The 12,584-nt window shown below is 60.1% G+C and overlaps 1 protein-coding gene across 6 annotated transcripts in view; it reads left to right on the forward strand.

The window, feature by feature from the left end:
- Nucleotides 1-12,584, forward strand: part of ARHGAP23 (Rho GTPase activating protein 23) — a 75,271-nt gene that overhangs the window by 26,141 nt on the left and 36,546 nt on the right. For 3 of the 6 annotated variants that reach the window (XM_059670794.1, XM_059670792.1, XM_059670796.1), the window contains exons 2-4: nt 8,674-8,835; nt 11,205-11,232; nt 12,348-12,443. In XM_059670794.1, coding sequence (XP_059526777.1) covers nt 8,674-8,835; nt 11,205-11,232; nt 12,348-12,443 — 286 coding nt within the window. Of the gene's footprint in view, nt 1-4,887; nt 5,347-8,242; nt 8,306-8,673; nt 8,836-11,204; nt 11,233-12,288; nt 12,444-12,584 lie in introns of those variants that run through there. The other 3 variants (XM_059670795.1, XM_059670793.1, XM_059670798.1) reach the window with 3 other exon arrangements.

Consider the following 12,584-nt stretch of genomic DNA (forward strand, 5'->3'; position numbering starts at 1 on the left):
CTGCTAGGGAAGGGGGGCTCCTGAAGATTCCTCTCAGCTTGAGGAGAAGTGGGGCATGTAGGAGCCTGTGGGGGGTTGGCTGGGGGAGGTGGCAGTGATGCCCACGTGAGTGGGTTCACCTGGCTCCGTGCAGGTCTCCCTAAGGGTCTGCATGTGTCACCGTGTCTTTGTGTACATGTGGCTGAGTTGTCTGTCTCAATGTGAGTGTGGCTGGGGGTGTGAGAGTGTAAATATCCAAAGACAATCAAAACAGCTTGCATTGACCTTGAGGGCATTATGCTAAGTGAAATAAGTCAGACAGAGAAAGACAGGTACTGTATGATCTCACTTAGATGTGGAATTCTAATAAAAAACACCCCAAACCCAAAACCCCACCAAGCTCATAGAGGACGGATGGGTGGTTGCCAGAGGCTGGGAAGGGGAGTTGGGGGGCTAAGGGGGTCAAAGGGGATATTGAGGGAGTTGGCCAAATGGGTGAAGGAAGTCAAAAGGTACAAACGCCCAGTTCTAAAATAAGTCATGGGGATGTACTGTTCAGCATGGCAACTATAGTTAATAATACAGTATTGCATATTTGAAATTGCTAAGAGAACACATCTTAAAAATTCTTATCATAACAAAACATTCTGTAACTATAGATGATGACAGACGTTAACCAGACTCATTGTGGTGATCATTTCACAATGCATACAAATTTTGAATTATTATGTTGTACATCTGAAACTAATATAATGGTGAATGTTAATTGTATCGCCATAAAAGATTTTTTTTTTTTTTAAAAAAAGGAAAACAACAACAACAAAAACTTGCATTTATTGAATGCCTACTATGTGCTCAGGGCCTGTGTGTGCTAAGGAATTTCTTTAATTTACTTAATTCTCCCAACAATTAATTTACTTAATTCCTATTTTATTGGTGAGAAACAGAAGCTCAAAGAGATTAAGTAACTCTGGGGAGGTCGGTCTCACAGCCAGAAAGAGGTAGAGAAGTGACTCAGACCTGTCTGCAGCCAGGACTCCAGAGCCCATGTGCTCAGGCCTGGGCCACGCTGACACTGAAGAATGTGGTGATTCTGATCCTTGGTCCCTCCTTGAGATGACAGTGGAATTGCTTCCTCCCCGTCCCCCCTCCCCCCCCCCCAAGGCTTCCTTGGCTCTGGCCCTTTTTGAGGGTGGGAGAGGAGTGTCCCAACTACCCTAACTCAGGGCAAGCTTGGTCCTGGAGGGGGAAAGCATGAGTCTGGAGAGACTCTTTGAACTACACCCTGTCCATGGGGCCATACCAAGTGCTCCCAGTGACTAGGGGTTATCTGCACATTGAGAGTGCTGGGGAGATGCAGGCTTGCTGGGCCGGCTCATCAGCTTGGCCTGCTGGGGCATGTCAGGATTGTACACAACTGATGCTGGGAACCAGGCATCTGAATGGGGCAAAAGGGTGGAGGAGGACCGAGGGGCAGCTGCCCTTGAGCGAGGGGACTGGGTCAGGGGTTGGAGGCCCAGGCGGGGGCGGGCAAGATGCCGTGGGTATCACATTGCCTGCATGCCTGGGATGGCCGGACCTGGCGGCGGTTCGCTCTGTCCGGGTGTGAGGCGGTGGGGTGGTTACAGACCTGCTTTCGGTGGCATGCGATGGGCGTACGTATGGGAAGCTTCTGAAGTGCCAGATCATTCTCTTGGGGTGGGGGTACCGTTTATCTCCTGATTTGGGGCCTACATTCTGGGAGGGAAACCAGAAGGAAGAGCAGGCAAAGTGACCCCCAGTCCCTCTCCCTCACTTCCTGAACCACTAGCCCTCCCAAGGTATCAGTTTTCCTCCTCGAATCCCCTGACCCGTGGGGCCCAGACCCTCTCCTCTTCCTGCTCCTCCAGCCTCGGCCACCCTCTGGTTCAAGGGCTGACCTGGGCGGCCCCTGACCACACCCTCAAACAAACTGTCCCCTCTCCGGGCCCCTGGTGAGGGCCCTGGGCCCTGTTGATGTGAGAGTCTCCCTTTGTTCTGGATGAAGGCAGCTGCCTCTGGCCTGAATCCGGACCTGGGGGACCCCTAACGGTTTCATGGGCCGGGGTGCTAACAGAAGTCTAAGTCTGCACTCCTCTTATTCTCCAGGGCGCCCCAGGCTCTGGCACCACACCTGGCCCACAGCAGGCACTCAAGACGTGGTTGTTAAAGAATAAACAAGAGGGACGTGGAAGCAGATCTGACTTAGGCTGTAGAACTTGGGGATCTGGTCCCAGCTTAGTAAAAGCGAAGCTTTGAACCAGTCACTTTTCCTCTTTGCACCTCAGTTTCTACATCTGAAAAATGGGCATTAAAATATTCCTGGACATCCAATTCTTAGGATAAGGGTCAAATAAGATAAAGCAAAAGTGCTTTGAAGCAGTAAAAGATGGTTATCTCATTCGGAGAGAAGACTGGACGCCCTCCCCAGTACCTGTCCCAACGACCTTCAGGAAGATAAGGTTGAATGGATTTTGCAAGCTGGTCAAACTAGAGGATGATGGGAGGGACCGCTCCGCTGGGCTATTCCTGAGGTGGGGGGAGGAAGCTGGGGAGGGTGTGGGGAAGGAGGACTCACACTCGGCAGGAAGGCTCGGAATAGAATCTCAGCTACGCCTGGTATTTCCCAGTCCTGGGCCCCCTCCCCCACCGCCCTCTGGGGCCCACCCCACATTCCTTTCCCAGAGGAAATGGGGGAGGGGGCCGAAAGGCTCCCCAGGGCTGGAGGATCATTTACCCAAACTCTGTACACCCTTGGAGGCCCTACTGTGTACGCCCCCCTCCTGAGGTCCCTGAAGGGGCAGCTGGGGTTGCGGGGGAGGAGTGTGGGTTTGTGTTGGCCCAGGCCGCCCCCTCCTTTGCCGGGCCTTGCCGTCTCTGTCCAGTTAGAGGGCAGGAAATGGACATCATCCATGTCTCATCATTTCCCAGATGTCTACAGCCCTGGACACAGAACCCTAAGTCCGGGGCTTGATCCAAACACAGAGCAGCACCTGTTGGCTCTGAAAGGTTCCCTGGGGCATGAGGGGGGAGAGTCACTCCATTTCCTCAGAACCAGGTGGACTTGCAGCACAAGGAAAGGAAGTTAGGTGTCTGGAAGGACTTAGGGGCTGCTTGCTGGGACACCAGGCCAGACCGAGCGAGGACACTCCCGGGGCCATGGCCCTCTGCGTGGGGCCGCAGAGTCTGACGTGGCTGACGACATCAGGGTGGGGGTGCTGATGGAGATGTCATGAGTTCTGCTCCCTTGACTGAGGTCCTTTCCCGCCCCGGCCCTCAGCCCTCCTGACTCAGCGGCCGGTGGCAGCCTCACTCTTCCCGTCTGGCTTCCGCCAGGGTGGGGGTGGGGGTCCAGCTCCTGCACAGGGGACCCAGCAAGCAGCAAACAGGAAACAGGAGAACAAAACCGCTCCGGCCCCCACATGCCTCCCTCTCGCCCTTCTTCCTCCCTCCCTTCTCCTCCCTCCCTCCCTCCTGCTCACCCCTATGGCCCTCTACTTCTCCTCCCTCTGCCCCCAGGACCCCTCTCCTCTCTGCCTCTCCATGTCACTCCCCTACCTCCTTCAGAGCTGTCCATCCTCGGATGGGATGAGGAGCCAGCTCTTCTGCTCTGTTCTCCCTTTGGGTGGCTGCCACAGGGGCCCAATACTAGAGTCTTCCTCCCCATACTCCCAGATGGGGAGCTGGGTTGGACTGGGGCTGCCTCCTCCCCTGCCCCCAACCTCCCTTCTCTGACTGCTGCCTAGAATTTGGGAGTCAGATCCAACATTGGAGTGAGGGGCTTGGGGCTTGGAGTCCCGGTGCTTCCATAGCAACCTGGGTTGCTTCTCTGGAAATGGGGTCACAGCAGTGAGCCCGGCCACGGTGAGGGGCTGTGGTGAGAAGCACACTGTGTGTGAACAGCCAAGTGGGATAGAAATGGAGGCAGCGATTACATACCGACCCGCCACGGCCTCTGCCAGCCCCACCCGGGAAGGGGAGGAGGGCAGGGTCTGCCATCAACATGGGCTTCCTGTCTGACTCATATGCTGGGGTTGGGGTGGGGGCCAGCTCGGGGCCCATTGTCAGCTTGGGGGTGGCCCCTCTAGGCACAGTGAATGGAAGGGGGTCCCGGGGAAGAGGGGCAGTCACACTTCCCCCAGTGATGGTGGGGACTCCACCTGTAGCCTTAGGGTGTACCCTGGTGTGGGTGTGATGAGAGCGGGCGCTGCTCCCTGTGCCGGGCAGGGTGTGTGCCCATGGGTGCAGCGTGCGCCTGTATTGAGTGGGTGTGCTGGGTGGTATGTGCATGGCATCTGTCTGCTTTTGTGGGGGTGTGGGTATCTGTGGGGCATATGCGGGGTGGTTTTGTGGGGGGTGTCGGGTGCGCTTTTAGGCCACAGTGGGTAAGCTTGCAAATGTCTCTCTGTGGGGTGTGTGGACCATGTATGGATGGGAGGGCGTCCAAAGTGTGTGTGCACACAGAACGGAGCCCACACACACTGTGCATGTGAGGGGAGTAGTGTGTTGATGTGTGTGTTTCTGTGGGGTATGTGGACAGTGGGAGAGTGTGCAAGTGTGTGTGTGTGTGTGTGTGTGTGTGTGTGTGTGTGTGTGTTTGGGAGGGTGTGCAGTCCATGGATGTGTGTATGTAGTGCAGGTCTATATGGTGGGTAGGGTGTGTGTTCATGTGTGCATGCATGTGAGGGGCATGTGTACACCTGTGGCTGTGTAGGAGGCTGGGTACAGGAGTTTGGGGGGGAGGGTGCCGGGTGTGCACTGAGTGCTCGGCCGGCGTGTGCAGTGAGTGGCTGCGGGGGCGCTGTGTGTGGGTGTGAGTGTGGGCTGGGGCGCCGAGGACGGGCCGCCCCGGAGGGGGAGGCGTCTGCCCTGCGCGACTCGCCGGCGTGTCCGGGCCTGGCGCCTTCAGCCGGGAGGCGCGGGAGGCGCGGAGCCGCCCCAGCCGTCCTGCCGCCATCCGCGCGGGCCGGCCGTCCCCTCGGGGCCGCGGGGCCCAGGGTCCGCGGCTCTGGGGGGCGGACGGGGACCCCTGGGGCCCGCCTGCCACCAGGAGGACCGAGAACTCCGACCGTGGGGCGCCGAGGAGCGGCCGCGGTCCCCCGAGCGTCGCGCCCTGCTGCGGAGGCCGGGCCCTGGGCGCCATGGGGCCGCGGCGGCGGCCGGGGTCGGGGCCGGGGGTGCCCGCGGGCGGCGGCGCTCGTGGGCAGCGCCGTGTGGCGCGCGGGCGCCGGGGGCTGGCCCTGGGAGCGCGCCGTCGGGGTGGACTGCAGCGCCCCCGAGCCGCGCTGCCTCTGGCTGCCCTGCCTCAGCCACGGCGACCGCCACGCGCCCGGGTCGAGGCGGGCCAGGGTGAGCTGCGGGGCCAGGGTCGGGGCCTGGGCAGGCCTCCTGGGGAGGTGGGGCGGGGTAGGGGCCACCAACTCCCTGTGATCTTTGAGCTGTGCGCGCCGCCCCCCCATCAGTGGGGAGGGGGGAGGAGCTGGAGAGATGCCTGCGGGGGGGGGGGGCGGGTGGTGGCTGAGAGCTCTCCCAGGGCGCTGGGTGACAAGCCCGGCTGGGTGGTGGCCTCCAGGGGCTGGAGCCTGCTGGTGTACAGGCAGCGGGAGGATGGAAGGGACCAGGTTGTTTGGAGAGATTTGGGGGCATCTGGGGTCCTGGGGGGTTTGGGCTGGCAGGGGCCTGGCCCAGAGGCAGGCAGGAGTACCACCCCCTGGCAGTGGACTGGGCACAGGGGCAGACGAGGGTCTTCTAGTGCGTGAAGGAGGCTGAGGCGGCAGGTGGTGAGTGCTCTGTGGGTGAGGATGGACAGAGCAGGAATGGGGTGGGGGTAGGGACAGTGTTTCGGATATCGGGGATCGACCAGGCTGGTGGGGTGTGAATCATAGTGGGCGCCGTGCCCAGCGTGAGCGCTGTGCTCCCCGCAATGACCTCTTTATGCTCCTGGGGGGAGGAGCCGGACTCCTGGGTCCCAGTTCCTGGTCTTGCCAACCAACCCACCATGGGCCCAGCTCTGTCTAGTTTGTGGCCCTGAGGCCGTCCGCCCTTCTAACAGAGTCAGTTGGTATTTCGGGATGCCTCCTCCTTTCCTGACACGAGGGTGGGGGCGTTTGGAAAGGGCCTGGGGCCGGAAAGTATTAGTGATGTCCCGTGCCCCCTGGGCCTCTCCCTCTGTGTCCCTTATCTCTGTCCCTATCTCAGAGAGCAGAGCTGGGGGTGTGTGGGGGCTGTACCCCATCCCAATCTAATCACCTTCCTAGTTCTCACTGCTGCCTCCTTGTCCACGTCTGCATTTACCACCTTCCTCCGCCTGAGCTGAGAGCAAGACCCAGTATTGTCCCGGGTCTGCGCGGCGGAGGCGAGGCGAGGAGGCGTGCATGTATCGGAGCACAGGGGGAAGGGGCCTTCCTACAGCAGGGCTGCCAGAGCTGCTGGCGGTGGGGCTGCCGTGCCGCCTCTCCAGGCAAGAGTGTGGTTGCTGTGGCAGGGGGTGAGCACCTGCCACGCTCAGGAGCCTGGTTGGAAAGGGTGGGGGAAGGGAAAGAGGAGAGGGACAGGCTGAGATAAGGGTGGGGGTGCACCGTGCCTGGGTGAGGAGGGGACCTGAGGAAAGAAGGCATGCCTACTGCCCTGGATTACAGGCAGGCCTCCCAGAGGGTCCCCCCCCCCATCCCCCGGCCTGGCAGCTGGCAGCCCCGGGCAGGATGTGTGCTGGGAGGAATGGGGGGCATGCGGGGACCTGTCTCAGCCACTTCTCGTCACTGGGGCAGCTGGTGGCTTAAACCTAATCCAGGACACCAGCAAAACAATGGGCCCTGCAAACAGCCTCCGTTCTGAGCCTGAGTGGAGGGCGTGCAGGGGCCGCTGCCACGCTGGAGAGGCGCTGGGGCTTCTGGAAGGAGGGGAATGGGGGGGTCTACCGAGGCCCTCTTTTCTCCCCCATCAGTTCATTGCCAGGTCAGCAGAGATAGGAAATCCAAGGGGATTCAGGCCTCAGCAGAATTACCAGAGAAGTTTCTCCTCTGACCCCCACGGGACTGTGGGTCTCAGTGGGAGAGTCCAGGCGATCGCCACAGGTGGAGGGAACGGAGGGGCCATCACTGAACCTCCCACCCCAGGCCGGGACCCCAGCAAAGACTGGGGGTCGTCCAGCTCTTGCTTGGACCCTTGCGAGGACAGTGAGCTCACAGCCTCATCCGGGTGGTTTCCCAGACGCACATGTCAGAGTGGTCACCTCTGCCCGGGGCTTCAGGCGCCTCTCGTATCTACCCCCAGCCGTGTCCCCGGGGCTGCATGAAGCAAGGACTGCCTCTGTCGTACTTTTTGTTCATCTTTCCAGCCCCAGGCAGAGTTCCCTAGCGTAGCCCTGGCACAGGGCAGGCTTCCTCCACCAGATGTGCTAACAGGGGAGTGGACCGATAGATGATGGAACTTCTTGGTATCAGATTTGAGCGGCAGATCTGAGCTTCCTCCAGCTATTAGATGGGGAAGAAAGGGGGGCTGGATAGTAAAGTGGGAGCTCCTCACCCCAGAATGAGTGCCCAGGAGGAGTGAGGGCGCGGAGGACGGTTTAGGGTGGGGATGAAGGCGCTCCTTGTCCTCTGAGGGGTTTAGGTCAGGCTGCCTGAGGTGGGGGTGAAAACTCCCCAAGACAGGGTTCCTGGCTTTTCACCAGGCATTCTGCCCCTGGCTCCCCGCTTCTCCAAGGGGCCCCTGCCTCCCTGTGAACACATCTCTCGCACACACTCCTGTCACTCACTTTCCCTCTGTGTGTCTGAGCAGGGGACCTGAAGGGAGCCCCCTCCCCAGGCACTGTCCATCCTCTTGTCCCAGAAACAGTGCTGTGTTCCCAAACCCTTGTCTTCAGACATGTCATCCTGGGGAATCTCAGGTATCCCAGTGGGTGGGCCCGAGGGCAGCCAAGGGTCCCCCACCCCCACCTGGTTTCTCACTCTGTTCCACTGAGCCAGCCAGGCCTCTGGGCTGGGCTCCTGAGCCTCAGGAAGTCGCTGATGTGTCTGATGTCCCACCCTCCCTTGTGGCTCTTAGTCCCCCACTGTTCCCCTTGCTGCTCTGAAGGATGTGTGTGGGGGGACCAGTGTATGTCTGTATGTGCGGCATGTGCTGTGCACATGAGACTGATTCTGTGTGACTGAGTGTGCTTGTCTGGATGTTGCGGTGTGTTCTGTGTGCGTGGACCTGTGTGAATGTGTCTGCATCTGCATACGTGTATGTGCATGTGTGAGGTGGTGCAGCGGCGGGAATGCGCTCAGACACCAGCAGGCACTGTGTGTCCAACGCCTGGCACACAGTAGGTGCTGAGTGAACATCTGGTGACTGAACTGAGCCAGCACCTGGCCCACGGCAGCGAGTCATTTCCTCGGAGGCAAAGGCGTTCTGAGGGGAGGGTGTGCAGGGGCCACTGCCATGCTGGAGAGGCGCTGGGGCTTCTGGAAGGAGGGGAATGGGGGAAGGAGGGGAATGAGAGGAAAGAAAGAGGAAGGAGCGGTTGGGCCGATGAGTGTGAGAGAGGAAGGAAGGGCTGAGGAGGAGGAGGGTGCCTGGAACCCCATGGACCCCATCTCGTCCCCGTCAGGTCCTCGGGGCTGCAGGAGGCAGTGTGCAGACTTGAGACTGTGGGTCACCAGGCCACTCACCCGTCTCCCTGTGCTCCCACAGCTGCCCCTGGGCCCGAGAGATGGGTGCTCTTCCGGGCGCCCCCTCCCCTGGCAGGGGCCGCGGACACTGCTGCTGCACAAAAGCCTCCAGGACGGCTTTGGCTTCACCCTGCGCCACTTCATCGTGTACCCACCCGAGTCCGCCGTGCACTGCAGCCTGAAGGTACGTCCCGAGGAAGCCTTGTTGCGGGAGAGGAGATCGCTTTGCACCGGCCCGGCCGGCACAGTCCTCCTCCTGTGTCCTGGGTCATCTTCACCGTCTCAGGAGAGGGGAGGGGTGGCTGGTTCAGGACAGGCCGCCTAGAGGTGAGGGAGCCAGGGTGCTCACTCGCACCTCGGACTCTTGGTCTCTGGAAGGTGAACAGCCGCTCGGAGAGATGCAGTCCTGGGACCCCTTGTCCACTGGCCACTTCTGAGCTGGGTTTGTTGCTCCGCCCAGCCTGAGCTCTCAGGGATCTGTCCTAACACACATCTGGAACACCCCCTGGAGCGCCCCGGGCCCAGGCTCCGGCTCCCTGTGCTGGAAAGAACCCTGGGCTCTAGCCCTGGGACAACTCCTAACTCACTGCGGATCTCTGGGCTTCGCTTTTCCTGCTGCAACCTGAGGGCATTTCTTTGCTTGACCCCTAAGGGCCCTTCTAGCCCTCATATAAATGTCAAGTTCTTTGAGTCTAGGAACCAGGCTGCTCAGCCCAACCCGCAGTGCCAGCTGGGAGGAGGGGTCCCTGCAGGGGAAGCAGACGTGCAGGAGGGCCCTGCTCCCCTCCCCAAGTCCCTCCCAGCAGCAGAGGAGGACAATTCACTTTGGAGCCAATGAACCCATCTCTCCCCTTCCCCCAGAGCTGAGCCCAGCCTGCACTCTGCCAGGAGACTCTCCCATGGGGAGCTCGTTGCCAGAGAACCTAGACATTGGATTTCACTGCCTGTGTGTGCACTGCTCTTTGTGGGCACATGTGCATACATGGTATGCTGGTCATGTACACACACGTGTGTATCTAGACAGGTGCACATTGGTGTCTGTAAATACACATCATGTGTACGTGGGTGTACACCGCTCCTAGCCATGTCTGAATCTGGGCTGGGGGGCCGCAGCAGCCCTTCTCACTGCCTGCTGAGTGTGAGTGGGGGCTGATGGGGTGTGGGAGGGGCACTGCCCCATCCCTTGATGCCCAAGGGTGCCAGCCCCCGAGTTCCCTGGAACCTTCAGTTCTTTCTTCCTTCTTTCCTGGCCTCTGCCGACTTCTCTCAGGGGTCCCTGCTGAGGGGTGACAAGAGCAAGAGCAGCCTGAGTGGTCTAGGCTGGTGGTGGGCCTGTCTCCAGGAGCTCACATGGGTGGGGTAAGCCAGGGACAGCTCCATTGCCTTTCCAGAGCCTGCCCAGGACTGGGAGCCTGCAGGAAGCTCAGCCGGCCAAATGCATCCGTCTGCCTCTGCCACCCGCTCCTGTGCTGTCCGCTCACATCAGCGGGCAGGCACCGCATATGGGAGGGCAGGGCAGGGCAGGGCAGGGCAGAGGGACTCTCCAGCAGTGCCCCAAGCCTTCTTGTCCCGGCTGGCATGCCAGAGCCCTGGGTTCCAGCCCTGGCTCCACAACTGAGTCTGAGCGAGCAGCCCTGGACAAGTTGGCTGTAACATGGGTGATCTGTGGGGAGGGTTAGACAAGATGGCACCGCAGGTCGGATCCTGCTCTAAAATGCTGCTACTGCTGGCCCTCTGTGTCTCTCTGACCTTCTCCTTCCTCTCATTTGTTTCCCCCCCAAATCTAGTGCCCTTCCCCCTCACTCACCAGGATGGTCCCAGAGGCCTCCCCAGTGGGTCCCCTTGACTCAGTTTCTTAGCCCTGAACCTAGATGCCAGAATCCCCTTCTCTAACTGGTATTTCACACCCACTCTCTCCCACTCAAGAACCTTCACTGGCTCCCTCTTTCTCTCATTTCAAACTTGAATGCTTCGGTCTGACTTCGGTGGCTTGCTGGTGTTGACTTTCTCCTGCAGCTCAGCTGATTCAGTGCTACATATGCTGGCTTATTTCTGATACCAAGCGCCTGCACACTCCACTCCCCTCACCCAGAGTGCCTTCTTCCAGGCCTTAAAGTCCCCTCCCCCAGAGGGACGCTAATCAGGCCTGCCCTCCCATTCTCTGAGAACTGATAGCCACTGTTTGCACGCGTCATGCCTGCTTATCTGTGTCTGTCTGGGTTCTCTCTGTGTGTAAGTATGTTTGGTTTGAGCTCCCCAAGGGGAGGGGTCATGGGTCCCCCATTGTATTGGGGGCTTTCAGACGGCTGAGATGTTGACCTGGTGGGATCAGCGTGAGAGAGAGCTCATGTCATTGGGGAATCCTGCCTGGGACTTGATGTCCCCATGGACACCCCTCCCGCCGCCTCCAGGCGCTGGGCTACTTGGAGAAGATAAGAGGGCAGGCCGTTGGGTGAGGGAGATTGAAGGGGCCCGCCCAGGTGGAGCTGGGCCTCCCTCTCTGCTGCCGAGGGCGGGGCTGAGGGCCAACACCCATCTCTCTGTCCCCTGCAGGAGGAAGAGAATGGAGGCCGAGGAGGAGGTAAGGAGTCAGCCTGGATTTTGCTGTGCCCCTCGCCCTCGACCGCTGTTCCTGTCTTTGCTCTTCTCTGCGTGGCCACCCCGGACATCTGCTCACGCTCTCTCTCTCGCTCTCTCCTCCCTTTCTTTTCCCACATTTGTCTCCCTCCGGGCCTTTCCGTTTCACACTAGAGGTGGCACCGTGAGGAGCCATGGATTTCTAAGACCCGGCCCCTGCCCTGGAGTCGCTCCCAGCCTAGACTGAGGCACACACAGGGGCTGCAGGGCCAGGGAGTGAGGGGCAGCTGGGGGGCGGGGGTGCAGCTGGTCCAGGGCTGTCCTTGCAGATATGTTGGGCATAAGGGGACCCTGGCGTCTTGATCTTTTCCAATATGAGCCTCCTTCCCCTGGCTGTCGCCCTTGCTGTTTCGCAGGGCCCCTCACTGGCACCCAGGCTCCCCAGGGTGTTCAAGGCAGGACTCCTTGGACAGGCAGTCTTCCTCCTCTGCCACTAGGGTTTCCGCGGGGAAGCCATGGGCACGCTCTCTGCCCGAGTCCCCATCACAGGGGCCTGTGGAGGGGTGGAGGGGGAGGAGCCCACTGACCTAGAAGAGGCCCATTTCTGGCTGAGACAGTTAGCAGCAGAATAGGGCTGCTGGGGTCCCATGTGATGCCAGAGTGTGGGGGTCGGGGCCTTCCTGCAGCTCCCCTGGTCTCTGGGTGTGGACATGCTCTGTGTATGGGGGTGTCTCTCCCCGCTGATGTGTCTGCAGGACTTGATACAGCCTCTTCTTAGGGTGCCCTTTCCTTTGTCTTGTGCTGTGTGTGTGTGTGTGTGTGTGCGTGTCTGTCCCACCAGACAGCGAGCTAAGAAGGGGAAGAACAATGTCTCCTTTTCCGTCTGGCACGGGACGCTGGAGGCATACGGAGCCGCTCAGCATCCGTGTAGGTTTTCCTTCTCCCAGGAGTGTGTCGTCCTGTCTGACCCTGTGCACCGTGCCCCTGTGGGCGTGCGGGTCTCTGTGTGTCTGTGTCTGTGTGAGTGATTATTCTCTGAGTGTGTCCTCTGTGTGTGTAGCTGTGCATGGGTGTCACCTTCAGCAGCCTCCCCCAGCTAACCTGGCTGATGCTCACCAGGACCCTCCCCCCGGCACCGCCTGGAGCCCATGGACACCATCTTCGTCAAGAATGTGAAGGATGAGGGCCCTGCCCACCGGGCGGGGCTTCGCACAGGTGAGCTGCCCCAGTTACCCGGCTCATTGCACCGCTGGGTCTCTTCTTCCTGCCCTCCGGTTAGGACGGGATTCTTGGACCCAGGTGTTAGGGAGGCTTCTGCCGCCCGCTGTCATCCATTCCGGACAGGGGTGCTCAGGA

This window comes from Myotis daubentonii, chromosome 16, assembly GCF_963259705.1.
Source record: "Myotis daubentonii chromosome 16, mMyoDau2.1, whole genome shotgun sequence".
In the NCBI taxonomy this organism is placed as follows: domain Eukaryota; kingdom Metazoa; phylum Chordata; class Mammalia; order Chiroptera; family Vespertilionidae; genus Myotis; species Myotis daubentonii.